The sequence below is a fragment of the Talaromyces atroroseus genome (assembly GCF_001907595.1).
Source record: "Talaromyces atroroseus strain IBT 11181 chromosome Unknown scaffold_5, whole genome shotgun sequence".
NCBI lineage: Eukaryota > Fungi > Ascomycota > Eurotiomycetes > Eurotiales > Trichocomaceae > Talaromyces > Talaromyces atroroseus.
The window spans coordinates 528,195-553,180 of NW_017971437.1; the positions used below are offsets into that span (position 1 = coordinate 528,195).

A 24,986-nucleotide genomic window follows, 5' to 3' on the forward strand; every position below is an offset into this window, starting at 1 on the left:
TGCTGATGAAACGAGCCACGACACCTTGATCCTTATGACGTCCTTCGCATGGGACTTATAACCGGTCGGCGCTATAATAGGATTGATTTCGTTTTATATCGGGGCGTTCTCTCTATGTTTATGCGGGCGCTGGCGAATGGATCATTTGCATATTACGACGGCATTAGTATTCCAACTTTCTACCTTTGCACTGGCGTTACTTCTTTCCTCTTGGTCTTTTTACATGCGTTGCGTTTGCTTCTATTCCTGTAGGTAAGACCACTCACAATTGTTGTTATAAAAAGGAGATCGGTAGCATGTGGAATATGATATGCCATGCATACGGAATGCGTATGGCATATGCACAACATGTTCATACCACCTATCCAATTGTAAGTTGCGGTGGCTTGTTGCGTTTTTGTGTGATATGTTATTCTTTTCTTTTTTCGTTTTTTGGTTCGTGGAAGGGGGCGCTCGCATGCTCATAGGCTTGGATGTTATACACTGATTGACTGTACTAATTGGAGTTGTAAATAATGCTTTTGATTCTTAAATGCGAGACAGTTACGAGAATCCGCTGGTCTTCGTAAATGTAGCTTTTGAAGGAAGAAGTGACACAATCCGTGGCGTGCCTGCTACCTACCTACCTAGGTAGGTATATTAGTTGTCGAGTCACCACCGCCTTCTGCCTACCACGCTCCAAGTTCCGGTTTTCAAATCACTACTAGTCTGCCGTGACAACACTGGGCGAGCAATCCACCAGAGCTTGTCTTCCGCAGCCAGGGCCTACTGCCTGGTAGCTCAGCCTTGTTCGTCATGCGGGGTTCTATGCAGACCTTGCCAGTGGCAGTGTCACAGGTGCCAACATGAAGAAGTCTGATCCCTGGCCATACCTCCTTCCCCAGCATTGATAACTCGAGGTGAGCTTCGTGGCGGTTTCGAAGGCCTTCAAATCGTGCTCATGTGTTGGATGTGCGCAGATCACGACATCATTAAATATCTTCTGAAAAATGGAAGCCCAACCCAGGGCGGTTTTCCATGACTTTACCGTGGCCTGGATTTGCGCATTACCGTTAGAGATGGCCGCCGCCGAGACGATGCTGGACGTAAAATATCATGACTTGCCCACGGATTCCAAAGATCAGAACACGTACGTCCTCGGCAGAATCAGTGACCATAATGTGGTCATCGCGTGCCTCCCGTCTGGCGTCTACGGTACAACTTCAGCTACAATGCTAGCTGCGCAAATTCACTATACTTTCAGGTCGATCCGATTCAGCCTCATGGTTGGGATTGGCGGAGGAGTCCCAAGCAAGGACACCGATATCCGTTTAGGTGATATTGTTGTTAGTCGGCCGACGAGAGACTATGGTGGCGTGATACAATATGACTATGGCAAGACGGTGAATGAAGGGCGCTTCCAAAGAACCGGGCTCTTAAACAAGCCACCACCGATTCTCCTGACAGCGATTGCCAAAATGCAAGCCCAGCATATGTTGGGCCTTGAGCGGATGTCTAATTTCTTGCATGAAGCTTCATTACAAAATGCGTCATTGAAGGATATGTTCACGTACTGTGGCAAGGAGCATGACTTACTCTTTGAGTCAACATACGACCACAAGTATGCTCGCCCTCAGCAAAACGATACATTGGCATTAATTTGATTGAGCGGGTTAGAGACACGAAGAAACCATGCGAAGACTGCGATAAAGACAGAATCGTTGATCGGCCTTTTCGGGCTAGTAGTCGTCCAGCCATTCACTATGGTCTAATCGCATCTGGCAACCAGGTCATGAAGCACGCGGCAACCAGGGATAAGCTGGCTGAAGAACTCGGTATCATATGCTTCGAAATGGAGGCGGCTGGCTTAATGGATAACTTTCCCTGCTTGATAATTCGGGGCATCTGCGATTATGCGGACTCGCATAAAACTAAACGATGGCAAAATTACGCCGCGGCAACAGCAGCAGCCTATGCAAAGGAGCTTCTCTTCCTTATACATCCAACATGGATTGTGGAGATGCCTGTTGCCAACTCCATCATGGAACGTGAGTTGCAAGTCATATCATGCTAGATGCTTCTCTAATGAGCTCCCATGCTAGTCAACCCCTACTTCCACACTTATCGACCCAGCACAGTTGATGCCCTCAGTTGGGGATCATGCCAGTATGGGGATAATGAGAATATACTCAACCGCCTTTCCGGTTACGACCATGAAAAGCTGCACCAAAGGCTTTCTCGAAAAAGACTTATTGGTACAACGCAGTGGTTCGTAGACCACTCAATCTTCCGACGCTGGTTTTATGGAAAAGAATATCCTTGCCTTTGGTGCAATGGAAAAAGTAAGCACTCTCTGCGACGCAACTTTTACTGGGCTGACCTTCTCGTATTCGAAGTTGGCTCAGGGAAAACAATTATAGCGTGAGTTTTCAATTTATTCGTTTAATGGGATTAATCTAAAGATGAGGCAGAACTGCTGTGGTAGAACTTGCAAAGTCTCGCACTGAGCCCGGTGCATTGACGGTTTTTTTCTACTGCGGCAATGTACGCAGCGAGCAGCAAGCTTCTGGAATAATCTCCAGCTTCATCAAACAAATCTGTCAATATCTATTGTCAAATTCTTTACCCATCCCACCATACGTACTACAGAAAATCAACAGATTCTTCAGGCTCGAGCAAGAGACGCCGGATTTCGAGGACTTGGAAGATATTTTTATTCACTTACTTCGATATGTTCCAAATACAACATACATCCTTGATGGTCTTGACCTCGTTGAATCAGAACAGACAAAGAACCTGCTAAGGTGTATTAGATCGGTTTTTTGCAATGGCGACATATCACATACATCCCAGATTCTTTTGGTGAGCAGAGAACAACTTCCCGGGTTTGTAGACATAAGATTGTCTATACCGGGCATTCAATCTATTTCAACATCATCCAATATTATGGGTGACATTGCGATCTTCATCAAAGAGAGTATAGCCGATAAAATGATGCTGCGAAAGCTCACGGATGACTCTAATTTGGTGGGAAAGATCGAACGGACTCTATTAATAGAGTCCCAGGACATGTATTTTCACTATTTCATCTGTTCCCTCATCTTCCTTGCTGATCATCATAGGTTTCTATGGGTGTATCTTCAAATAGAAATCATCTGGGACACATGCTTTTCTGATATCGAAATACAGGATGCTCTCCGCTCGCTTCCAAAAAGCCTGGAGGAAACATACCGGTGCTGCATTCATCGGTTAAATTTCCATGACTCGCGCACTATCAAAGTACTGAAATGGGTGAGCTTTGCTAATAGACCACTACATATTGACGAGTTGAGAGAGGCAGTTGCTTTTGATCTAGAAGATACCAAATGGCATGGAGAGCGATTTCCAAGGGTTGATTTTATTCTTGGCTCTTGTGCGAACCTTGTGACAATGGATCTCACCGATTATAGCATAAATTTCGCCCATTTCTCAGTAAAACAGTACCTGGAGAAATATTGGGAGCTCATTCCAGGATATCCACAAAATCAAATCCAGGGTAGCCTACAATGCGGGGAATTTTGTATAGTCTACCTATCCTTTTCTGATTTTTCTCTGCAGCTTGACAGGCCGAAAGATATGACAGCACTAGTCAAGGTTCCGGATCCGATTTCGCTGGCGCGCGAAGCAATCACATCTGGATTTTCTAGGCACTTTCTCGGATTTATAGAGCCACAGACACGCTCTACTTCCCTGCCATTCCATACAATACGTACAGCCTCCGAGCCAGATTGGATGAAACATAGATTTCTTGACTATGCGGTCAAAAACTGGGCTCTACAAACGAGAGACTTATCCGAACAGTCACCCGTTTGGAGAAAATTCCAAAGACTTGCAACGTGCTACAACGAGACATGGAACTTCCACCCGTGGGTACCTAGTGGCCGTTCACTACATTCTCATTTACATGGTCTCTTCGGATGGGCAGTAAAGGAGTGTCATGGACCCCTCTTATCAATTGCGCTAGAGTACGATCGTGAATTACAACTTGTTTGCAATATTCCGATGACGGATGAAGGACTTCCTGCGCAACACATTGCCTCAAAACTCAGACACACAACCATTGTGGAGATTTTGCTGGGAATCTGTCAAGTCAACTTACAAGATGGAGAAGGCTATACTGCCTTGCATCATGCAGCTTGTAAAGGTCAATTGGCAATTGTTCAACTGCTTCTAAGGGCAAGAGGAATTGAGGTTGATAAGCCTTCACATTCTGGATGCACGCCACTCTGGTTGGCTGCTAGTCGCGGGCATTATTCCATTGTGCAACTGCTTGTAAATACCAAGGCAAAGATTGAGGCAAGGGATTGTCATTTTCGGACACCTCTTTCACAGGCTGCAATGAATGGACATTACGCTGCGGCGGTTGTTTTGTATTCGGCAGGCGCCGATATAAACTCCCAAGACGAAGATCAGTGCACGCCTCTTTCATGGGCAATCAGGGGACGGCATGAAAAAATACGAGATCTTTTGCTCACTCATGACGCCCCAATATATATGGGGGGCATGGACTGTGATTTATTGCTATTACTGGCCTCGAAGAGAGGGTATATGTCTATGATTCGGAAGATATTCACGACGCATGTACCGAACATCGAGGCAAAAGACGACGACGGACGTACGCCTCTCTCCTGGGCAGCGGGGAAAGGGCACGAAGCCGTGGTGAAGTACTTGATAGACAAGGGTGCGGTCGTGCACAGCCCTGATAAGAACGGCCTGACACCACTTATGTGGGCCAATAAAAATGGCCATCAGGAAATCGCGAAAATTATAATTCAACCGCATGCAGATGTCCTGTATAACAATCGACTTCGATCATTCCGAATCAGCTGGTCCGGGTATATGATGGTGGTAATCGACGAGCTTATCTTAGACACGTTCTTCTTCGCTCTCCAGGGAGTACAACTCGTCAGATATAATAATTCAACGTCCTCCATCGCGTTGGATTATATTGATATCAGGTATTATGATGTGTCTTTTGGCGCGCTGTCTCCTCTCGTACACTTTGCCGTACGTAGTTCGGATAATGATGGGTCACTTACCTTGACGGCCTTGGAGCCCAATGGAGAGATATATGGCTTTTGTCTCACTTCCAGCACCATGATTATCAGCAGCGATTATGAGTCTGATAGGCAGACATACTATTCTGCAGTGAAAACTAACAAGGATCGCTTGGAATGGATGAGGGAGATAACTCTCGCCAGGACCCTGAGTGATTTCACAGCATCGATATGAAAATGCGCTTGTTTTCTCCTTCATTCTGCATAAAGTTTTGTAAAGCATTCCAGGCGAACAAGAACCGGTGCTTGAGGGATTCAACAGAGTTCTCATTTCGACCGATGCCAAGCCCCCAGTGTCTACATGTACGACAAGGCATTGGGATATCCTTTTTGATGAGATCTCCCTTTTTTTTTTTTTTTTTTTTTTTTTTCCTTGACCGACTGACGACTGAAACCAGTAAAGCCAGTCAATTGAATGATACAATTGATCGAGATTCAAGGCGAAGAGATATAACATGAGCAGAAAGCTGGACGTTGTCAAAGATGGCACGATACCGGATTCTGCCTGGCGCGATCATCCGAGATCGCTACATGTACATACGCCTCGGCGGTCACCTTCTTTTCTTCCAAACACAAACACCACACCCATATATAAATATATCTATCCATACCAACCAAGAGTAAACACGCGTCTGTACAAAAAGAAGAACGCCTGCATCAATCATGCTCTGTCCCTTCTGCGGCATCGCAAACGCATATCCACCTATCCCACCTTCACAGCCAGTCCAAGTTCTTCCTCCAGTGGAAAAAGGGCACGCATTTCTCATCCTGTCTACAAGACATGTTCTAGCGTTTCTCGATATTATGCCTCTGTCCAAGGGACATATACTTGTTACGACGAGAGACCATTACGAGAAAGTTGGGGCTTTGGGTGTGAGGATTGGGCAGGAGGTTAGTCATCATCACTATCATCGGTAGAAGTCTCATTGTTTCCGCGATTTTTCCCCCTCTGCTTTGTTTTGTTTGCGAACAAAGCAATGAGCTAGATGGGTGTGCGGCTGATCCTAATGATGGTGAGACAGATGGGTAAATGGCTGCCAATCATCTCGCGAGTAGCTATGCGAGTGGTATTTGGAGAAAGCAGTTTAACAGAAGAGCATCATTGGAATATTGTGCAGAATAATGGTAATTTCCCCCCTCTCTTACTACTACGACTAGTAAAATGGGACAGAGGTGTTCATAGTCCCCTTCCATGACATGATCATGCCTGACAAATATGTTCCAGGTGAAAGAGCAGCCCAAGTAGTTCCTCACGTCCACTTCCACATCATTCCCAGACCTCCGCTTGTCTCTACCGGCACACTGGCACAATCGCCCGGTTGGACGATGTTCGGCCGAGGGCAGAGGGAAGATCTAGACGACGAAGAAGCCGAGGAGCTTGCACGGTTGCTGAGGGAAGAACTTGCGAGAGAAGTGGCGAGAGTGAAGGATCAGGAAGGTGTTGACCTGGATGTTGATGCTGATCATAAATTGTAGTGATAAGCCTCGTCCGCAAGGGCAAGCGCGCATTGAGCCTGCTTTGTATATATTCATCAGCTGCACATGACCCTTGCAGTAGGAATAATGTATATAAGTTTCAGCAAGCCAATTCCTCTGCCGAGGTGGAATCGTCTTCATCAAACTTCTCTCCCCATGTCTTATGCTTTCTGCGCTTTTGAGCTATCATCATGAACCGCATTCTTTGGAGCAAAATACTAACAAGATTGTTTAGTGAGTTTACCAGAAAAATGCTGCCCGAGACCCTGACACATACCTTTCGTCTGAATTCGTTCAGTTCATTGGCCGTGACACCATTCGGGTCGTCTGTCACAGAGGCTATCTTGGAATCAGAAGATACCTCTCCGTCCGGCAATTTTTGATAAGTGAGCAGACGACGTGCCCCTACAACAAGTTAGACATATTTATTTTCAAAGAAATGGAGGTAAGGTCACTTACAGCCACGGAATTGTTGTACGCTCACACTGACAATTTTCAACGATGGATGGGTTGGAATTATCATTTCCACATCCTGGTCATTAGCTGTAGGCATCCACATGGCTATGCGGCCCCCTTCAACGAGTGTTCGAGCTGCAAAATCCAGAATATCATGCTGCAAGGCATTAAAGCCATACGGCTTCTTTGAAGGAACATAGCCCGGTAGACTAAGGTGGTTGTCACGTTAGATTAGTGATTTGTGACTTAACAACTGACTCCCTGGGAAGGAAACCCACGTATAATCTGGTTTGCCATCAATGTATTCTACTTCCTTAGCTTGTCGTCCACCTCGCGTTCCCAGAACTTTCAGTGGTTCGCGAATCCCATATGGCGGATCACATATAATTCCGTCGAGAAAGGGGACATCACGTATTGGCGTGTTTGTGAGATCTGAAGTGAAAGCGTCGATAAATTTATTCTCGGTGCCGTATTGCTTGAAATTTGAGAGCAGCCCGATAGGAATTTCCTTGGTGATTCTGTGTTTGCCCTTGAAACTCCTACCATCGATATCTGCACCGAGCGTCATGGCCCCAAAGTGGGCTGCTGCAACAAGGAAACTCCCAGTTCCCACAAACGGGTCAAAGAAGATCTTGCCTGGAGCTGCCAGAGCCATGTTTGCTGTGACTAGAGACAGTTCCGCATCCATGGAGGTCGTAGCAATATACTTCCTCCTTTTGAGGTCATATTTAGCCATCAGCTCGCGACTACTCGCAGACACCCAACGACCGAAATAAACAATTTTGAGTCCCTTTTCAATACTTTGATTTTGCTGAAGAGGCGTGTCCTTTGCTCTATCAACACTTTCATCGTACGACACATAATCTTCACAGACGACAAAGTCCTCGTCTGGATTTTTCATGAGAATTGGCCCCTGGAACTTCAAATATGTGAAGCCCTCCATAATCTCTCTCTTCTCGGCCTGTGTTCTTTTATTTGCAAATGTGTCTACGAGGAAGCGAAATGACACATCTTTGTAGTCTGGCCAACGACGTTCTGTCCTGCGCCTGACATCTGCATGCAATTCCTCGTAGTTTGCTCCTTTTCCCCAGAGTTCATACACATCTTGCGCAAGTATACTGCGAGAGACTACCTTGCGGGCAGATTCATCGTCTGGAAATTTGACAACGCAAAATGGTGACTGTGCGGTTGTTAGCAGATCTTGATTATGCTACGCATATATAACTGACGGACGCCTGTCTCAAATGTACCTATTCTCATAGGCTCATAGGAATAGAACTCACATATTTATCATATAGCACAAACTCGACATCCACGCCGGCCAGTGTGGCAAGCGCTTCAATCTCCGCCTGACGAAATGTCTCGTGCGCCTGTGCGAACCTGATTATGTATTCCATATTGCGTATAGACCATGAAGACTTCCTTTATTTGGTATTCTCAAGTAATTGCGCGTCTCTCTCACACGGTAATTATATGTTGAGCACGGCAGGGGGAGAGAGTGTGGGAAACTTGGAACCCCTCCGTTGACGGATGTTGAAAATATAGAAAAAATATCTACGGGTACGTAAGGTACATTACCCTGCAAATCCACAGGCGGGGAAATAGGGCCAACAGCAAATTTTTGTCATGAAGACAACAGACTTACGACAATACTCGGCCTGAAAGATGCAAAAATAAAGAAAAGAAACATTTAAATGAGCATACGGCTCATAGCCATAAACTCGTTCAGCAATCGTGTAAAACATCTCATTAAAACATTTAGTCAAACAAAACCTCAACGCCGTTTCAGTGAAAAGAAAGCTCGAAAAAATGCCTCGACGCCTCGCTATACATTAATGACTTTGAAGGTATGGCGCGATACATAACCTTCTTCTTGAGTGACTTCAATCTTTTGGTCCTCGGGTATCATGCTATGTTTCAACTCCCATCCAGCCTTTCGACAAAGCTCCGACACGACCACGTCGCAATCTCCCAACAAATCGATATCAAACCCGATATGTGATACAGGCTAAACACAATTAGCTTAACGACTGACATCTTCATGACCAGGGGAAGAAACGAACCGTGCGTGATATGTATATCTGTGGCACCGTGCTAGGTATGATGCTGGGAACATCGGCCACAGGTGCCACTTTCATGGAAGTTCCAATCACTATGACCAGGTCTGCCACATCTCGGTCTTCGTGGACTAGTCGCCTTCCGAACTCATCAGGAAGATCCTCTCCGAAAAAGGTTATATCGGGCTAATAATGTCGTTAACGCCATATGCCAGAATAGCAAAGGGGGCCTCTTTCTTGACTTACCTTCATGACACCAGGAGTGGGGATATCATAATCTTCCTCCTCCGAGTCATCATCAAGCGAGCCCTTTTTGCGATTACTATGAAGGCCATTTGAACTACGCTTCCGTTTCAACGCCAGTGGCCGCAAGGCAATCTGTTCCTTGCAGGGTTTGCAAACGGGAATTTTGCCTGCTTTGACAGTGTCGAAAATAGCGTCACCTGGAACTTTGAACCCGCATTTAGTGCATGTTGCTGTTGCAAAGGACCCGTGGCATTGCACGATCTTGTCGGAACTAACTCCTGCATTGGCCTCAATGTTGTCAATGTTTTGAGTATAGTTTGTCAATAACTTGCCCTTGTCTTGCAATAGCCTTATAAAGGCATGAGTAGGAGAAAAGTTCTTTTCCGTAGGAAGTATGTCTTTTGCAACTGAGAAGAATATGCTTGGGTCTTCACGGAACAGATGGATATCGAACACCTCCTGTGGGTCACTCAACCCAAGGTGCTCCAACCGCGAATAGAGACCGGTGTCTTTTGATCGGAAGTCTGGAATTCCAAGACTGGTAGAAATCTGAAAAGTAATCAATAATCAGTACGTGTCTGAGTCTCAGCACAGCACTATTCGCACTTACGCCCGCACCAGTGATGACGATGACATTTTTTGATTTCTTGAGCAAGTTCACCGCATCATCAATAGAGTTATATTCATCTAATTTCTGACGTTTCGCGAATTCTCGCGAAATAACAAGACCCAGCAATGGATGGTAGGCTTCATCAGGCGCATCCTCGAGGAAAGAGGGAGGAACAATACCGAAGGCCGTCAAGAGCTTTTTCGCGGTTATTGTATTCTTTCCGATTGTCTGCTCAACAAAAGCGACCTTGCCAACGTCGCGTAAAAGCTTACGGTAGGCTGCTGCCTCTTGCGGCGTGCATGCGTCTGGCACTGAAAGAAAGGGTTAGAGACTTATGCAAGTGGCAATAGATACTGAAGGGACTTACCAGAAGAGAGTTGGTCATCCCGAATGAAGTGCAACGCTTCTTCGTATAGAGAATCAGACTCCCATTCATCAGCAGATTCATCACTGCCGTTGTTGCCCTCATGCGCCGGGGACGCGGACTCCTCTATGACGGCTGGTTTGGCATCCCCTGTCTCCACCACGTTTAGCTCCACGACGGGAGTCTTCATATCTGGAGCTGGCGCAAGATCCATGCTAGAGTTGATCAGGTGCACCTCCCCTTGGCTCCTCTTGCCTATGGACAGTCGCTCACATTGGCGTTGACCACAGCAATTTGAAGATTGAACGAATGTCGACCTCACTCCGTTATTTATCGCTTATCTAAGCTTATCGCCCGGCTGCCGGGTTTATCCGTGGACTGTCACTGGCCAATCGGAGTGGCGTCGCAAAGAAAAAAAAAGAAATTCAGGAACGACCAGATTTAGTTATATCTACCAAACAGCCTTGCTTGAATTGAGGTCCGTGGATGTACAAGTAGTCTGTTTTCAATTGGTATCGTATAATGTGCAACTATTTTGCTTGCGTTGAAGACTTTAAACAAAAAAAAAAAAGAAAAAGAAAAACAGATCAAAAATGCCCCATTATGAATCCTTCATTTCATGGTCCTCATCATCCTCATCCTCAGCGTCAGAAAGAGCCTCGATCTCTCCATCCCAGTCTTCTTCTTCATCGCCGCCTGGAAAAGCAGGCTCTGCATCACTATCGTCATCCATATCTTCACCAAGTTCTTTATTCAATTCGTGGACAAGTTCAAGTGCGTGATCTCTGAGCCTGTCATCTTCATATTCGAGCTTCTGGTAGAGCTTTAAGCCTTGTTTTAGCCATTCTCGACTGGCAACCATGGACTCATGCCGTTTCTCCTCGGACGAATCCTTCTCCTTCTCCTCCCCTGCCAGCAAGTATAGACACCACCCGCCTAAATACCAAGCTTCGATACTCTCGTCATCCTCCAGGATTAGTCTTTCCAACACCTGAAGCGCCTGGACCTCCATTTGGACTTCCATAAGAAGACGAGAAAGACTGATGCGTGAGGGAAAATCAGGAATCTTCGGGTCTTCAGGCGCTAAGTCTTGCCAGAGCTCCAGACTCCGAGCGAGAGCTGCTCGAGCATCGTCTACTCGCGTTTGAGATATCCTGACGGAGGCTAAAGTCTGTAAGCAATCTGGTTGATCGGGTGCGACCAGAAGGGCTTCGGTGATGAGGGTTTCGCATCTGCTCTCGGCGTCCTCCTCCCATCTAGGATTTCAACAAGTTAATCATACAGAACAATCAGTCAGTAAGAAAAAATGCCCACTTACGACAGATCAGTCATATATAACTCCACCACGCCACATAGAGCAACTGCCAATTTCTTCTTTTTCTCTTCAAGCAATGCCGCATTTTCGGACCCCCCTTCTTGTTCAAGTGACTGAATAATATGCCTCAGGGCGCCAACGCCTTTCTCATACCAGGCTACACTGTCCGCACCGCCTTGTTCGCTCAACTGTGCGAGCCACATGAATTTTTCTGCTCCGCCACCTTGCGACTCAGGTATTGTCCCCTCAGGATCGAGTTGTACTGCATGTAAAAAGGTTTGCCGGGCATCATCGATTTCGCCGAGCTCGACATATATCTCTGCGACGAGATTAATCGCCGATAACGTATTCGGAGAGTTCTCTTCGGAGATTTCGAGTACGCGCTGAGCTAGAGGAAGTGCAGCATCGGCCTGTCCTGTTTGTAACAGGACGGTGGCCTTTGCAAGTAGTTCGGAAGCATTCTCTGCCATTTGTCGTTTGGAGACAACGCCGCCCACACCGTGGAGAACAGACTTTTCGTGCTTGGATGAATGCTTTTTATTTTTTGTTCTCGATTTGCCCATGATCCAGTCAGACAGTCATAAGGGAAAATATTGTAATTTGTCCACGTTGAGCCTTGTAAATAATGTTGTTTAATAGAAAATGTGTAACAAAAAAAATATGCCTAACTCGCTGTTGTAAATAATTTTGGACGTGTTTGCGGTGTTTGCATGCGGGACACTCCACTGTCTTTTGTGATCTCAAGATCCTAAGTCTATGCGACATTATACCCTCGCTGCTAAATTGCAATTCATCTATTGCTAACATAGCGAAATTATCCATCGTGGTGTCACGGCAGAAGTTTTTGAAGTTACTTTATCGCATTGATTGATCTCGATAACTCATTTTTGCCTTGAAGTTTCCCCTCCAAAGAATCCCCCAAAATGGGTCGAGAGGAGCAGGTCGAGGAACGAGAAGTTCTCGAATCTATATTCCCGGAAGAAATTACAGGTACTTATAGGATGCATAGCTTGGAATTAATAATCTATGTGCATTTGGCTGAATTTTTATGGTTGGTTAGATTTATCAGATACCTCCTATCGAATAACTATACCGCTTGACCTCGATGCCGACGGAGATGATGAAGAAGCACCGATCTTGATACTACAGGTTTCTTATCCCGAAGCATATCCCGATGTGGCACCAGATCTTGACATCTTGACCCCTCCGAATTCTCCGAAACACCCCCGCTTCGACATACAAGAGGACAAAGCCTATCTTATGAACGCACTTCAGCCTAGCATCGAGGAGAACGTTGGCATGGCAATGGTCTTCACATTATTCAGCACTTTGAAAGAAGCAGCGGAAAGCCTGATAATGGAACGTGCGGCTTCCGAGAGAGAAGCACACGAGAGGGAGATTGCTAGGGCAGAGGAGGAAGAAAACCGAAAGTTCCAGGGAACGCTAGTCACTAGAGAAAAATTTCTCGAATGGAGGGAACGATTTAGGAAGGAATTGGAGGAGATAGAGCGGAGAGAGCGGGAGGAAAAAGAGGCGGAAGAAAAGAAAAAGAAGGCGTCTGCTCGTGAAGAGTCAAAGCTCACTGGACGGCAGCTTTGGGAACGCGGCCTGGCAGGAAAGGCCGATTATGACGAAGACGGCGACGAAGAATTGCCGTCGACAGGTGTCGAAAAGTTGCAAATTTCGGCGTAGAGCTTTCTCAACAAATTGCGATCCGGCTCTTTTGGAAGATAATGAAGGATGAACACAGCTTTTCTCCCACTAATCTCCACAATAGGCAGCTCAGTAGCGAACTGGAGGTCTCAATAAATCTTATAGTTAACTTATAACTCCCGAGGTTCTGTTCAGAAGCAGGCATTGATCCTGACTGGAGGTATTTGCTGATGGTAAAGGCGACTAGAATTTTTCGCTTGGTATTGGAACTCGGCAGGGCTGTAGACGTAGTTGAGAAATTGACGAAGATCTCTGCACTATATTTCTCGTATTCAAAATTCCAATGCCGACTCAGGGTGAAACTTCATTTTTTTTCTCTCTCAACTTCCTCCTTTTCGGCTAGTTTTCGTTCGGCGAGTACAACTTTCCACATCGCTTCTGCGAGTTCTACTTGCTTTTGTTGGAAAGTCATATTATCGGCCAAAGATTTTTCATGAGAATCCCAAGCAATCTGTGCCCAAGACCCTTCAATCCAATTCCGTTTCAACAGATTAGTTGGATTCTTACCAGCAAGCAATCGGTCCCAGTCTTCTTCATCTTTTGAAAAGAGAAAATTGGAATACAACCTGTGACGTCGAGCTGTAAGCTTTTCTTTGAACTTTTGTTTCTGTCGGAGAACCCTGCTCAGATTTTGCGGTTGTGGTTTCTTTATTCTTAGAAAAGGTAAACCACGAGCATTTACGAAAACAGGTACTCTCCGCCGACCAGTCACAACAGGTCTCGGGCGCGAAAGGATCGGTTCAGCATCTGGGTGGCGGAACGTAGTTTGCCTTTGTAATGCCACGTTTTGGGCTCGCTTCTTTTGCAATGAGCTAAGCCTAGTCGGAATTGTGGCCTTTGCGCCTGTTTTCTGATGATCTTCACGAGTTTTGATGTCTTCAAGGATCTTGCAGATACGTTGCATAGAAAATTTATCCCCCTGTGATGCTGAGTGCATCATATCTAGCGCCTTCGTTTCTTCACTCAGCAAGCAGTTACGGCTCGAAGGAATCGGAAGACTCTACCTCATACCCTGCCTCCAGGCTGTGAAGAGTTTTTGTAGGACTGTTCAGTCCTTTGCATTTATAAAACTTTTCTCTCAAAACCTTTCTCGCATAGTTTCCGCTGATTGTCGAAGGCAATCTGGGACATTGTCGCAGAAGTGCTCGATATAAAGCGAGGCCTGAACGCGTCAGCATTTGGATCCAGGAAAGTCATCGAACGAAATTAGACGAACAGGTATAGCGATGCACGCTACTTTTCCCAGGAAAGTTCCCCCACTTCATTATACAAGGCAGTTATGAATGCAAATGCAGGATACTTTGATGAGAAGGAACAGATCAATGAGTTGAGGTTGCCGTGCTTCTTTAATTTCCATTAATGATAACGACTCCAGTATCGTTATCACCACGTGACTTTGATTGGTATATAATATACTCTAGCATGCGACGAAGCTCTTCATAATCAAAGAGCAAATAAAAGACCTTGCACATAAAGTGTATAAAGATATAATAATTTATTGCCTTAGTTCACTCCTAATGTAGGTCCCCTTCGAATGCAGATAGAAGAATGAATCAAAAGCCCGCTAATCAGTGACCGAAATGCATAAACTCACTATACTCACAGAGAAAAAGAAAATGACGAGTCATTTATTCATGATACACCATCCATAACCTTCATAATTACTCTAAGCATGACTTATTTTAGAAGGTAGAGCCCTCTGGAGGTTGGGGGAGCTTCTTGTGTTGAGGCAAAGCCATGAACCTGCAAACCCGAGACTTAGTACGCCGGAGTATATATTCGGGAAAGATACGGACCTGCGGAGCTCAAGCAAGATTGTTTCCATGGTGTAGTCTCTCTTCCATGTTGCCAGTGTAGGCAGCTTTCCAAGATCGACCTGCACAGACTTAGCAAGTGTATGACAAGGGGTGCGAGTCAGGTTCCAACCTTTCCGCTTCGAGGATCAACACAGGGAAGATTGATTTTCGAGACAAACTGAATCGTCGGTGGTTCGTCGGGATATGCATCTCCGCAGTGAATATTGACACTGTATATGCGATTCTCGTGAACGCTCTGTCACAGCGGTTGGTTAATGACATATCTTTAGGCGCGCGTTTCGATGATACACACATGAGGAGGTCCAAGAATGGTGCCATTCCAATTGGTCATCATAAGATCTTCTCCATCGGCGAGTCCATAAGAGCATGCCTCTGCAATGCGATGAAATGCCCGTCAGTTCAGAAGGACCGAACAAAATTCGAGGGGTTCCAGCACATACCAGCTCCTTGACCCTTTTCGCCCTTTTCGAGCTCTTCAAGAAGGCGGAAATTTCGTGGAACCTTAGCCATGGTGCTCTGCGTGGCTCTCAAAATCTCCCGGAGTTGTCTGTTGTCTTGATTTTTTGTGGTGAAGTTTGGCGGTGGCTGTGAATCGAGACAAAACAACGTTTGGAGGGGCACTTGATCTCCATTGGCCGGCGGCGACACGAAATAATATGGCGGGTCTTCAGGCACGTGACATTCACTCTTCACCGCCTTTCCTGGAACCAATCATATTGGGGTTCACTCCTGGCGCCGGTCCATGCTCCGGAGCTTCCTGAAGTCTTGGCGAGGCGCCGTCCGTCACTCGACAAGGACACGCTTCATGTATACGCTGTGATTATCACGCAGTAACAGCATTGCACCCTCCTATTTGTTGGTAGGATTGCAATAACCGTCTTACTTGGTATCCGGACGCTTATGAGTCTCGATGTATCTGGACCCGTGTGTTGTTCGTGACTCTCTCAACAATCCTCGGCATACAAAGATACTGTACCAAATGGAATGTTGAGTCTCGCCATTCGTTAAGCATCGAGACAGCAGCAAGCATACTGGATGCACAATCCTCTGAGATGTTATTGCCCTCATATATGTGATTGGATATGTCCTCTCAGATATTGCAGACGGAACTCGCCAATCTGATACAGGAGTCGAAGCGCAAACACTCCGATCTTCGAAATGTATAAACCGCCGAAATGCTTTGATGCAACACCAATGCCACGACTAACTCGCTTATGTGTAGGCTGCCGAACAATCATTAAGTGACTTGAAGGCTTTGCCTTCAACTTCTGAGACACAAATAACAGCCGGTTCGTATTGTCTTTCCCACCGACTTTCAACACGAGTAAGCTAAAGATTTTATCAAGATCTAATACGGCGTCCACACTTTGTCACCCCGTTTATCCTTGCTTGCCAAACACGGCAATCTAAGCTCGTGGCAATTGGCGTCGTCTGCCTTCAAAGACTTGCTACATCACATGCGATTGCACCTACTAGACTTGATGATACCCTGTCCGCTTTGCGTGACATTACTGGATTAAGTATATGCACCCGCTTCTATATTTACTTTCTTTTATTAATCATTTCGTAGGTCAAGATGTGCAATTGAAGATTCTCCAGACATTGCCGGCTTTACTCCATAACTACTCTGATGCATTGAGTGGGGAGCCCCTTGCACGTCTTTTGGAAGTATGCGCCACATTACAAGCTAGCAAGGTTGCTGCAGTATCCAATACTGCAGCGGCCACATTGCAGCAGCTCATCAGCTCGGCGTTTGAGAAAGTATCAGTTGAAGATGGTAAGAAGCTTGAAGAGTACCGTGTGTTGAAAACAGATGCTCACCAAGGGTATTGCTCTACCACAGGAGACCCTCAAAGTTCGGTTACCACCCAGGTGTTGGTTGGTGAATCAACCATCGACATTGGTATTGCTGCGCATGATGCTCTCCAGGTATGTATGGGTCTGTATATTATCTTTTCCACCAGCTTATAAGTGCGTGTAGATTTTGCGCGACCTCTGCCGATTTACTGAAGGCGAAAAGCCGGAGTACCTCCACATAAAGACTCTTCCATCCAATTTTGTCCTCGAGCTTATCGAGAGCATCTTGGTGAATAACATTAAGCTCTTTCGAAGCCATTCGGAGCAGATGCAATTATTACAAACCCGCCTTTTGCCTTTGACAATGAAATTTCTCTCACAAAGACACGGGTTTGCTCAGACTCTACGCATTACTAGAATACTATTAGTACTTCTACGTAACTTCACGAGTCTACTGCCGAACGAATGTGAGATTGCTCTAGGGCTTATGATTCATCTTTTGGAGCCCGGAGTATCAACAGAGTGGAAACGAGTTCTTTGCATGGAAGCCTTTCGTAGCCTTCATTCCGAACCTGGTTTAGTAAGGTTAATTTACTCACTCTTCGATGAAGCACAGGGAAGAAAGAATATCGTGAAGGACCATATGGAGTCACTCTTCAAAATAGCTTCTGAGAAACCATCCCTAATAGGCGTCAGTCATCAGTCAACAATACCTTCGGATGACTCACGATCTAGGTCGAACACAGACGATCAAATTGCACTCGAGGCTGGAGGCGTTGCTGGAGTCATTGCCGCTGCGGTGAATTCTGCAGACGAAAGTGTTACCGGAATCAGCACTCAATGGAGTACGGTCAGAACCCCGTATCTTGAACTTCTCGATAAATCAGAAGCGCCACCTCCTCCAGAAACATATATTTACAGCCTGGTTCTGAACTGCCTCAGCGCGCTGTCCGAAGGCCTTGCCAGATTTATTATCCCGCTGACAGTGACTGAGTCGAAGAGCAAGCGAAGAAGAAGGATTGATGGAGGTTCTACTGAAGCTTCTCGCGGACTACACAGATCAGACTCAACTAAATCAACTGGGTCTGAATCCAGGAGACAGACAGTCCCTCTCAACCCATTAGATTTACGGGATCATCCGCAGAGTTCTGCCATAAAATCCAGCGCCGGAATCACTGAATCATGCTGGCCTGTAATTTTGGCAACGTGCTCTGTTTTCTTCTACGCGGCATTAGACGCAGACTTTTATCACAATCTCGTCCGGTCCTTTCAGAAATTGACCCATGTAGCTGGTCTTCTCCGCCAGAGCGCAGCACGAGATGCATTTCTATCCACCCTGGGAAAAGCCACTCTCCCGGTGGATGATTTGAGCACTCGTTCTATCAGCACGAACACGCTCCATTCAGATACTTCAGAAGCGGGGCTCACTGATCAATCTCTAAACCCGCATTTTGAGACACCAAAAGCGTCGTTTGAAGTTGCAAGGGCATCATTAAGCACGCGAAATCTTCTCTGCCTCCGAGCTTTGTTAAATCTTGGAATTGCTCTAGGGCCAACGTTGGATTGCGCAGCATGGTCTATCATTCTGGAGACTTTACAGAATGCAGATTTGGTAATTAATGCCTCTGCTAAACAGACATCGAATGCTGGAAATAGCGATCATATCACACAGAGTGGTGGTACCGATGTTCCCAGGGGTAATATCGCAAATGAAATACTTGCTGTCTCAACAGCTGCGTCAAAAATGTTTGAAAGCACTGCGGAATATCCCGACACATCATTTCAAGCAATACTTGAGGCGCTTTTAGGTTTGCTGTCAGCCAAGGGACGAGCGTTGTTGCCAGCATCACTATCTCCCACAAAATCCTCGGCTAACCAGCCTATGGGAAATTCCAGATTGCAGGATGATGAAATAAACCTCGCACTCGATAGAACAAAAGAACTCTGCGAAGCGAATATTGAACGTCTATCGACCGTGGGACAAGACGAAGATGTTGCTTGGAGCGTCATGAATCTGAAACTGAAATTGATCATAACAAACAGCACATATAGTCGAAGTCTTCGCTTGAAAGCGAGCAGTATATTGAATTATATCATCCTGCAGACTATGAAGAACGGGTGGTTTGAAGAAGATTCTCGGAACGTTCTGCAACTCAGGAACCTCCATTCTCTACAATCACAAATCTCATCGCTCTATATGCAACGAGATAAGCAAGTCACTGTGGACATGGAGGCTCATGGGCAAGCCTTAGATACTTTGAAAGCCATGTTGGAGCAATATGGGGAGGCTTTCACATCCGGCTGGGACCTAATTTTCGAATTGATCTCTAGTGTCTTTGAGAATACAACTCCGGAAACTGAGGAAGGGCAAGAATCAAAAGACGCAAGGAGAAAGTCCTTGTCAAGAGCCCGAGATTTCAAAGCTAGGTCTCCACGTCTTGTGCGAGCATCGTATAGCTCATTGCAACTCATTGCTTCTGACTTCCTCACCTTGCTTCCGCCGTCATGTCTGCTCGAACTAGTTGATTCATTGTCATTCTTCGCATCACAAAATCAGGACTTCAACATCTCTTTGACCACTACAACATTCTTCTGGAATGTGTCGGACTTTCTTCAAGGCCAAGTTGGCAAATTTTCTATTGAGGATTGCATGGATACATCCATAAGCGAAGACTCTCTCGCAGCTTTGACCGATGATGCTGACTTATCAACGTCCAGAGGAGCGCTGTGGTTGATTCTGCTTCTCCGCATCGTTGATCTCACCATAGATGATAGGTCTGGTATTCGCAACAGTGCAATTCATACACTTCTGAGGATTTTAGATGCATATGGTCCACAACTCTCCCCCAAAGCATGGCATCTTTGCCTCAATCGTGTCCTCTTTGTCATGATGGAAGATGTTCAAAACAAAGTTCTTGCGACGGAAAGTCTTGCACGTGAAGGAACAGACCAAGCGAAAGAATGGATCGAAACATCTGTGGTAGTAATCAAGGGCAGTGCTGATTTAATTACGACGTTTTTCGATACAATTGTCCAAGACAAGAGATTTGATGACTCTTGGAAACGATTGCTCGAATGTTGCCAAAATTTGGTTCGCATCAACACTAATGGGATCAAGGAAGCCATATATGCCAGCCTGTGTGACATTATGAAGCATGAAAAATCTTCCAGTGGTTTCAGCAGAGAAGCGATACGATGTGCATGGTTTTTGTGGGTCAACAACCACCTCGCTCTTGAAGAGAAGACTTTGAATCTGGAAGAACCTAATCAGGACGCCCTTGTTGCCTATTTCCGGTTTTTCCAGCAGATATATCGGTTATACAGGGGTGACCTCTCACAAGAACAAGTTGTCCAGGTATTACAACACATGCGCGCGGCGGTCTGGAACTCTGTGATCTCGAGGTATTCGGTTGATGTCGACCATCAATCGACTCTCCAGGAACTGATCCTTGATTGCATCAAAGTTCTTTGCCTTGATAAGGACGAATCACAGTCTGCCATTGTAATGTGCCTTGCAGATTTCAGCGATGCTGCTCTGACGCATTGGACGGCGGACAGAGACAAGAGTCGCCCCTCGTTTGTGGCTTTTTCAAAGGGTGCAATTGACCTTCTAAGTTGGTATATTGCCGAACATGGCATCAAGGCGGACATATTCTCGGACGGAACCTTGGCATCTGTACTGCAACATCTAGCTCACCCTATCGCTCGAAAATATGAGTGGCGTGGCAAGGACCGTGAGCAGTTGATATGGCAGAAAGTCACGACATCCGCTATCAAAATCATTCGTGTTGCCGTACCATACGTGGAAAGCAAGTATACTGTATGCGAGAAGTCGAATATTGTTTCGTTTTGGACCAATGTTATTGAGATCACTCGCGGGATCATTCTTGCGAGTAATTATGATGATTTTGGTTTATCAACATCGAGAATCGCGGCCGACGAAGATTTTGATATGGATGCTTTCCACACACTCGTGCCACTTCTGATTCCGTCATTGGGCTCGAACAATATACCTGACAGTATTCGACGGGATTTTTCATGTGCTCTTTTCCAGTCCTCACTTATCTACCTTCCGCAGCCAATGGACACCCCTATTGAAACGCTACTAGACAACCCGCTTCATGATTTGTACAAAGTTCGTCGCGGGAGGACCTATGACCCGGTGCCCACGGCAAGATCCCGCATAGCATACGTTCTCATCGACACCATGTTCGCACTTGCCCAAGCCTCCTCATTATCTGCTTCGACGGAGACCGGAGCAGAAATGAGAGAAAATCCAAACAATACAGCATCTTGCATAGCTCTCGCGCGCTCAATCCTGCCCTATCTAATTCTTCGATCTTTCCTTCCGCTCAAATCATACATCGCCGACCAGCCTTTACGTGGACTACTACCGCAACCGGCACCCGCGCATCGCGAACTCGTACACATCCTCGACCAGCTTTTCAACCTCCGAAGCGAGCCTGCAGCAATACCGGATGCACCCAGTGGAGTCGTTACTACTACCAGTATCCCCACCGAAGCTCACCATTCGCATCACCGTGCCTCTTCGAATCGCCACGAGTCTCATCTGGTATACAGCAAGCATTTGGGCTGGGTCTATCCACTTATCGTGAAATGTGTCCAAGTAGCCGGGAAACAGAAAGGCAGAGGAAACAATGATGTCGTAGTGTTGAAACATTTGAGCAAAATTCTGGATGCGGTGTGTGACAACGACAATGGAGATGGGGAAGACGACTAGGAGGTTTTTTTTCCCTTCTAGATCTTACTGACTTTTTGTCCCCATACTCTATCCTTTTTTTTGACTTTCGTGTCGAGATCAAGAATATACCTAATTTGATATCTGTATAATGGAGGATTGATTATATATAGATAGATATTTCTCTACGCCGCATTGTTTTAGTTGAGCATAGATACATAAGCACAGTGACCAGATCTAATACGAGCTACCCAACTGAAACCGCATGTATGTACAATGGATATGTATGATCCAGGTCTACATCACAACACGATGCAATGTACTTTTGAAGATGTCTTGATTGATAGACGGATATAATATAAAAGACGGATTGATGTTCATTATCCCGCCTAGATATATGGACAACGTAGCCGGAGTCTAGTAAAGGAGGAAGAGGGAAAGGGAAAAAAGAAGCCGATTCACGCCAAAAAACAAAGTTTGATAAATCCGTATCCGAACTCCTTACCTATGCAGAGCCGGTAGCTTGAGCTTGTTGCTGTGTATCCTGCGCTGGGTTCAGGGATGATGAAACTGGAGGTTGGGGTTGAGACTGAGGCTGGACATATTGCGGATTCTTGCTCGGACCAACAAGGACTTGCTGTTGTCTCTCGAGGTGCTGCTTCTGTAACAGTTGCTGTTGCGCAACTTCAGGTGTTGGGGCGATTTCAGGCGCTTGGCGGTAGAGTACGATTTCTGATTGTTTGAAGTAGCGACGGGCATCTACAATTGGAGCAGAATGTGAGCGAGATTCCTGCCTGCGGGGTACGCTAGTGTCGCCGTAATAACGGGGGTTGTTTCAATAGCCGGCGGCTTTTGATATTCGATACAATTGTATCATCAAATACAGGAATGAAAAACAGGTGAACTTACCTTCGTCGATCAAGACTAAGCTCAGATAGTATCGGGTTGAATATTTCTTGTTAACGTCGCGGAACGTGGGGGAAAGGTCAAACCCGCCGAGGAATAATCTGATGGGAATTGTCTCGCCTGCGATGTAATCCGTCAGCTATAAGATGCGATGCCGACATACATATCGCGCATACCTCGTGAAGGAGATCCATCCATAATCTGCGGAATAATGCCATTAGAATATTCGATTCCACCAAGTCCGTCTTCGAGATGGCTCACCTCAAATCTCACCAACGTCTCGCTTTCATTGTATTGATTGGGAGCTGCACCTGTCGTTTCCCGCCGAATGATTGAAAGCTCCATATGCTTGATCTTGAGCCGGACTAAGAGGAAATATATCCGCCCGACAATGACGTCTTTGAGGTGATACTGTGATTTCGAGTACTCGAATTCGATGTGTAAGCAGTCTTCAATTCCGACGTCCATCTTAATGGGACTGTTGATCTCTGGAGGCATGCGATACGAGTAAACCCAGATATCCTTTTCTCGTATGACGTCTGCCATGCGCCGCGAGACTGTGACCCGCACGAAGTATCGCAACTTTACATTGATTCCGTTGTATGATTCATACTGTTTTTCGACATTTTTGAAGTTGAAGGGGAAGGTTTGAGGGTGCTGGAGCTCGCCCGGCGCAGCCAGTTCTTGAACGAGCGAAAGGAATTCGTAGTGATTACCACGATCGAAAAACATCTCTAAACGGAGACACTAGTTAGCATATTCATCGTAGTAAACCTGACTCCGAATCCAAACCTCCGAGGAAGCAGAGAGCTAGGATTGTATAATGCTGGCAACAATTATACAAGGGTCCAAACTTGTAAAAGGTGACGTAGCATACCGATTGAGCCTATGAATTGCACTTTAATGCCGGTGTGCTCTAATCGTTTTCCATCCTTCGGCCGCACTGTCACCGCACCCTTAACAGATTCTCCATCCATGTAGAGCGGGGCTTTTTCGCGACGGCCCTTTTCAAGCTTCACGTCGACTGTCTGTCGCTCGTCGCCATCTTCGAGGACGACATCGATATCGACAGGTGTCGAGAAGAAGAACGGAGCCATTGCGGCACTGCAACAGGGGGCTGTGGTTTCAAATTCGAGATTGATGTTCCACAGAATATAGCATTGGCGACGCTCTTACTAGATTCCCAAAACGCGACTTCTGGTGGTTCTGCTGGTGGTGCTGGTGGTGGTGGTGTTGTTGTTGTAGTTGTGCCGTTATCTCGAAGTGGCTTCTGCCTGGCGCCGACGGAAGTCATGCTGGTTCGCTGGTGCCGTTACGTAATCAACGGCCTGACAATGACATGTCGAGCAACTCGCAAACAAATCAATTGCAGATGAGATGCTTTCGACGTCGCAATGCATATGCGCTCTTAGTTAGTGAGGTGCTACCTAGTTGATAGAAACTTGCGTCAGCATGTGGCAAAATTAAGATTTTAAGCATGTTCTGCGCATAAAGACCGAGACTTCTAAGTGATTGGATGTAACATTGGTTCCTAGCCCAGCTGTCGCGTGATTTAAAATGCCACAAACGATTGGATAAGAGCACTGCAGAGGAAGATTATCACAGCAATGGATATATCATTTTGCATGCATAGCCAAGCGTACAAACGTCAACAACTACGTACAAGGAAAGAAGAGTGAGTACCTACGGCGTAATACTGTACCGACGACATATCAGAACACTAAATACTAGCGCTTTGAGAGCGGGTACTGACTAGCGTGGGGGGTCACCCAGCACGTATCGCTGCGTATCGGCGGCGTAACGCGGGGATCAATGCCGTCCGGCCAGCAGCATATGATTGGCTGTGGAGGGTTCCGAGTAGCCCGAATCGGAAAGGAGGTAACTTTCCCCTTTCTGCCGGGAAATATGAAATCATAGTCAACGCAAAAAAGGCCAACCCGACAGAGAACGATGGATATCTTTTTTTTTATCGCACTAGAAACACGAATATTCATAGCTGTATACAGTGCTATACAGAGTACAGTGATACGGGATAATGACATTGCCTCTCGCCGCTCGCTCCGAAAAAATGTGTTATTATCGCCATACCTACCTATCCGTGCATAAATCACACTCGTACCCAGCCCGTCGGAACTGGAAGGTTACCCCCACGGCCTTTGCCGCATTGGGTAATATTACGTCTGGTATTTTCTAGGCCGGTCGGTAATTGATCGGTATTCACCATGTAATTTGTATATATAATACCAGGTTTCCCTGCTTCTCCTACTTGTCTCTCTTCGCCCTTCTTCTTCACTACTTAAATAGTCAGAGTCACAAAACACACCGCCGCTCTGCCTACGTTCCAGCTTCAGACACGAGCATGTCGCATTGAGATACAGCACCAGTCGGAATTGCAACAACCATTGGACTCGTCTACAAATTCGTTGCGCAACTGCATACACCCCGGCCCAGCGAA

General features: G+C 46.1%; 7 protein-coding genes across 7 annotated transcripts, besides 2 other annotated features; 3 read left to right on the forward strand and 4 right to left on the reverse strand.

The window, feature by feature from the left end:
* Positions 1–1,548: 1,548 nt before the first annotated feature.
* Positions 1,549–1,604: a repeat region (Identified by RepeatMasker using a combination of RepBase library and repeat library created with RepeatScout).
* A 125-nt stretch (positions 1,605–1,729) lies between these two features.
* Positions 1,730–1,970: a repeat region (Identified by RepeatMasker using a combination of RepBase library and repeat library created with RepeatScout).
* A 3,768-nt stretch (positions 1,971–5,738) lies between these two features.
* UA08_04642 (hypothetical protein) lies at positions 5,739–6,551 on the forward strand (the record flags this gene model as incomplete). The annotated part of the gene is made up of 3 exons (XM_020266934.1): positions 5,739–5,966; positions 6,098–6,200; positions 6,301–6,551. The coding sequence occupies 3 exons, from the start codon at positions 5,739–5,741 to the stop codon at positions 6,549–6,551; spliced, it is 582 nt and encodes a 193-aa protein (XP_020120290.1).
* Positions 6,552–6,712: 161 nt separating this feature from the next.
* On the reverse strand, positions 6,713–10,498 carry UA08_04643 (hypothetical protein; the record flags this gene model as incomplete). Its single annotated transcript, XM_020266935.1, has 11 exons — positions 6,713–6,769; positions 6,829–6,956; positions 7,011–7,216; positions 7,286–8,187; positions 8,291–8,387; positions 8,653–8,665; positions 8,874–9,015; positions 9,071–9,250; positions 9,311–9,859; positions 9,921–10,231; positions 10,288–10,498. 11 exons carry the CDS (start codon positions 10,496–10,498, stop codon positions 6,713–6,715), a joined length of 2,796 nt encoding a protein of 931 aa, XP_020120287.1.
* A 387-nt stretch (positions 10,499–10,885) lies between these two features.
* Positions 10,886–12,069, reverse strand: UA08_04644 (UPF0661 TPR repeat-containing protein; the record flags this gene model as incomplete). Its single annotated transcript, XM_020266936.1, has 2 exons — positions 10,886–11,540; positions 11,603–12,069. 2 exons carry the CDS (start codon positions 12,067–12,069, stop codon positions 10,886–10,888), a joined length of 1,122 nt encoding a protein of 373 aa, XP_020120288.1.
* A 453-nt stretch (positions 12,070–12,522) lies between these two features.
* UA08_04645 (hypothetical protein) lies at positions 12,523–13,291 on the forward strand (the record flags this gene model as incomplete). The annotated part of the gene is made up of 2 exons (XM_020266937.1): positions 12,523–12,589; positions 12,660–13,291. 2 exons carry the CDS (start codon positions 12,523–12,525, stop codon positions 13,289–13,291), a joined length of 699 nt encoding a protein of 232 aa, XP_020120295.1.
* Positions 13,292–14,994: 1,703 nt separating this feature from the next.
* Positions 14,995–15,639, reverse strand: UA08_04646 (Ubiquitin-conjugating enzyme variant MMS2; the record flags this gene model as incomplete). Its single annotated transcript, XM_020266939.1, has 5 exons — positions 14,995–15,055; positions 15,109–15,188; positions 15,239–15,364; positions 15,422–15,501; positions 15,570–15,639. The coding sequence occupies 5 exons, from the start codon at positions 15,637–15,639 to the stop codon at positions 14,995–14,997; spliced, it is 417 nt and encodes a 138-aa protein (XP_020120296.1).
* A 648-nt stretch (positions 15,640–16,287) lies between these two features.
* Positions 16,288–21,667, forward strand: UA08_04647 (hypothetical protein; the record flags this gene model as incomplete). Its single annotated transcript, XM_020266940.1, has 5 exons — positions 16,288–16,347; positions 16,416–16,453; positions 16,606–16,649; positions 16,700–17,058; positions 17,111–21,667. The coding sequence occupies 5 exons, from the start codon at positions 16,288–16,290 to the stop codon at positions 21,665–21,667; spliced, it is 5,058 nt and encodes a 1,685-aa protein (XP_020120047.1).
* Positions 21,668–22,130: 463 nt separating this feature from the next.
* Positions 22,131–23,825, reverse strand: UA08_04648 (Vacuolar protein sorting-associated protein 26; the record flags this gene model as incomplete). The annotated part of the gene is made up of 5 exons (XM_020266941.1): positions 22,131–22,384; positions 22,535–22,651; positions 22,708–23,265; positions 23,409–23,648; positions 23,708–23,825. 5 exons carry the CDS (start codon positions 23,823–23,825, stop codon positions 22,131–22,133), a joined length of 1,287 nt encoding a protein of 428 aa, XP_020120046.1.
* Positions 23,826–24,986: the final 1,161 nt, after the last annotated feature.